General features: G+C 41.0%; 1 protein-coding gene across 1 annotated transcript; it reads left to right on the top strand.

Annotated features, from left to right (window-relative positions):
• The first annotated feature begins 27 nt into the window (after window positions 1-27).
• LOC107470531 (uncharacterized) lies at window positions 28-489 on the top strand. Its single transcript, XM_016089929.1, has one exon. The coding sequence runs from the start codon at window positions 28-30 to the stop codon at window positions 487-489; it is 462 nt and encodes a 153-aa protein (XP_015945415.1).
• The last annotated feature ends 2,023 nt before the right edge of the window (window positions 490-2,512 follow it).

Here is a 2,512-nt window from a genome sequence, read left to right as displayed (position 1 = left end):
TTGAAATTGAGTGAGACAGAAGGAGGTATGCCTAGACCAAATGCCCAAACACAAGATGATGTGCTGGACAAAAATCTCCATCCTACCACAAAAAACACACAACGACCAGATATAACCAGTGATCAACCAAATGTACCCACGAATTCACCAAAAGTAACTTTCGAAGAGCCACCAAGGATCATTCAGCCCCCAAATGCACCCACTGAACCTAATTTACCTGCATATCAACCCAGCTCTATACCGTCGCCACCCTTGGAGAAGACTCCTCCACACCCTCAACCATCACATGTACCAGTTGTAAGTGAAGAAACTGGACACCAAAATCCAGTTTCTGCAGAAGTTACTCCCACAGTTGATAAAGGGCCTGAAGAATCTAATGAGGTTTTCACACAATACATCCCACAGCCTTGCAATGAACCAGACTCTCAGGAGCATAGCATCCAAAATGAGAAGAAAACACCATGTGAAAGGGGTCAATCCAGCAGTTAACAACCCGAACCAGATATAAACCCATATGTTGTTGGTGGGAGTCAAAAGAAGAGGAAGAGACGATCAACAGTCAGGCCTCCTCCATCAGGGTAAACCTTCACACCTAACCAGGATCCAAATAGGAAGCCTTCAATTTTTATACCTATGAAGGGTGAAGATATGTCGGAGGCAAGTGCAGGGATGCATTGTTATGAGTCGAAAGAGTTGGATTCTGTTGCAAGTGATGATGAGAACAGTCAGCAGGCAGCATTTCCTCAAGCGAATCCAGATGCTCCAGTTAGGGAAGTAAGGTTGGAGCTTGGCATCGAGTTTGAAAATCTGGACCATTTCAAGAAGCCAGTTAGGAAGTTTAACATCAACATAGGCCGAAGCATATTCTTTCCAAGAGTGGTTTAAGCCAGGTGTAAGGCCACATGTTATGATAAGGATTGTCCATGGTATATATACTGTGCAAAACGGTCGTATCCATTAAGCTTTCAGGTGAAGACATTTGTCAATGAACATACCTGCAGCAGAGTTAATAAGAATACATCTGCAGATGGAAAATAGGTTGTAGAGGAGCTTGAGGATAAGATCCATGATCATCCAGACATGACTCAAAGGTAGTTCCAAGATTTTCTCAAGATGGAGTATGATGTGATTGTGAATGAGAGGAAGATATACAAGGCTATGGTGAAGGCAAAAAAAGAATTGAAGGGTCAGAAATAGCTTAGTATGCACTTCTTAGGGACTATGCCAATGAAATTATGAGGACCAACCCTGGCTCCACTGTAAGGATCAGCACTGATTATGTTGAAGGGACTGGGTATAAATTCAAAAGGATATATATATATATATATGTTTGGAAGGTTGTAAAAAGTGATTTTCGGTTGGCTGCCGACCTTTCATAGGGTTGGATGGTACTTTTCTAAACGGCTACTACCCTAGACAGTTGTTGACTACAATCGGCCACGATGCCATTAACCACATATACCCTATATCATATGCAGTTGTGGCATGGATGAAGCTAGATGAAATATTAGAAGGGGGCCAAAAATATTTACACAATAAAATAAGACTAAAATAAAATTTTAAGGAGGCTAAACTAAAATTAACATATAATTTACATGTAAAAAATTAAAATTAGGGGGGCTGTTGCCCCCCTCCCCCTTTCTCTCCATATAGCTCCGCCCTTGAGTTGTGGAGTGCGAATGCAAGGATAGTTGGAAGTGATTTCTGGAACTCCTCTAACAAGACCTAGGTGACGCAACAATCAATGCATTCAACTTCATGTCAGACATGCAGAAGGTAATGAGTGAATTCTTATTCTTTGTGATTCACAATGTATTGTGCATAGTTAGTACTATCATGTTTGGTACTGTGAATACGATGAATAGTTATTGTCAATTATAGGGTATAATCATGTAGTTGCTTTACTTTTCTCCACCAGGTCCTCATCTCTGCTATGCGTGAGGCAAATCTAAGAGCACATCAGAGATTTTGTGCTATGCACATATGCCAAAACTTTAGAAAACAGTGGGGGGATACATAATTGAAAACGGTAATGTGGAGATGTGCCAAGGCCACAACCTTTCAAGAGTTCAATGCTATATTGGATAGGATCAGACGGGTTAATCCCCAGGCTTGGAAGTATCTGAACAGGATCCCTCCAACTCAATGAAGTAGGTCTGGTTTTAGCGAATACTCGAAGTCTGATGATTACACGAACAACAATTGTGAATCATTCAATTCTAGGATCAAGAAAATGAGAGAAAATCCTATTATAACTATGCTGAAAGAGGTGAGGTGTTATATGATGAGCATCATTACTATAAATAAGAAGGAGTTAGTGGGATATAACGGAGTCATCACTCCTGTGCAGTAGAGTAGGCTGGAGAAAGAGAAATGGGAGAGCAACAAGTGGCGGTCATTTTCTACCGGAGATGATCTTGGAAATGTATACGGAGTATAGTGTTTGCCACACAAGGTTATGGTAGATATTGAAAAGAGGACTTGTAGTTGCAAATTTTGGCAACTGACTGGC

The sequence above is a fragment of the Arachis duranensis genome, chromosome 10 (assembly GCF_000817695.3).
Source record: "Arachis duranensis cultivar V14167 chromosome 10, aradu.V14167.gnm2.J7QH, whole genome shotgun sequence".
NCBI classification, from domain to species: Eukaryota; Viridiplantae; Streptophyta; class Magnoliopsida; order Fabales; family Fabaceae; genus Arachis; species Arachis duranensis.
This window is presented reverse-complemented; position numbering and strand designations above follow the sequence as displayed.

What these genes read in the sequence shown, in the direction of transcription:
- LOC107470531 (XM_016089929.1), top strand. Translation starts at nt 28, where the DNA reads ATGCCTAGACCAAATGCCCAAACACAAGATGATGTGCTGGACAAAAAT.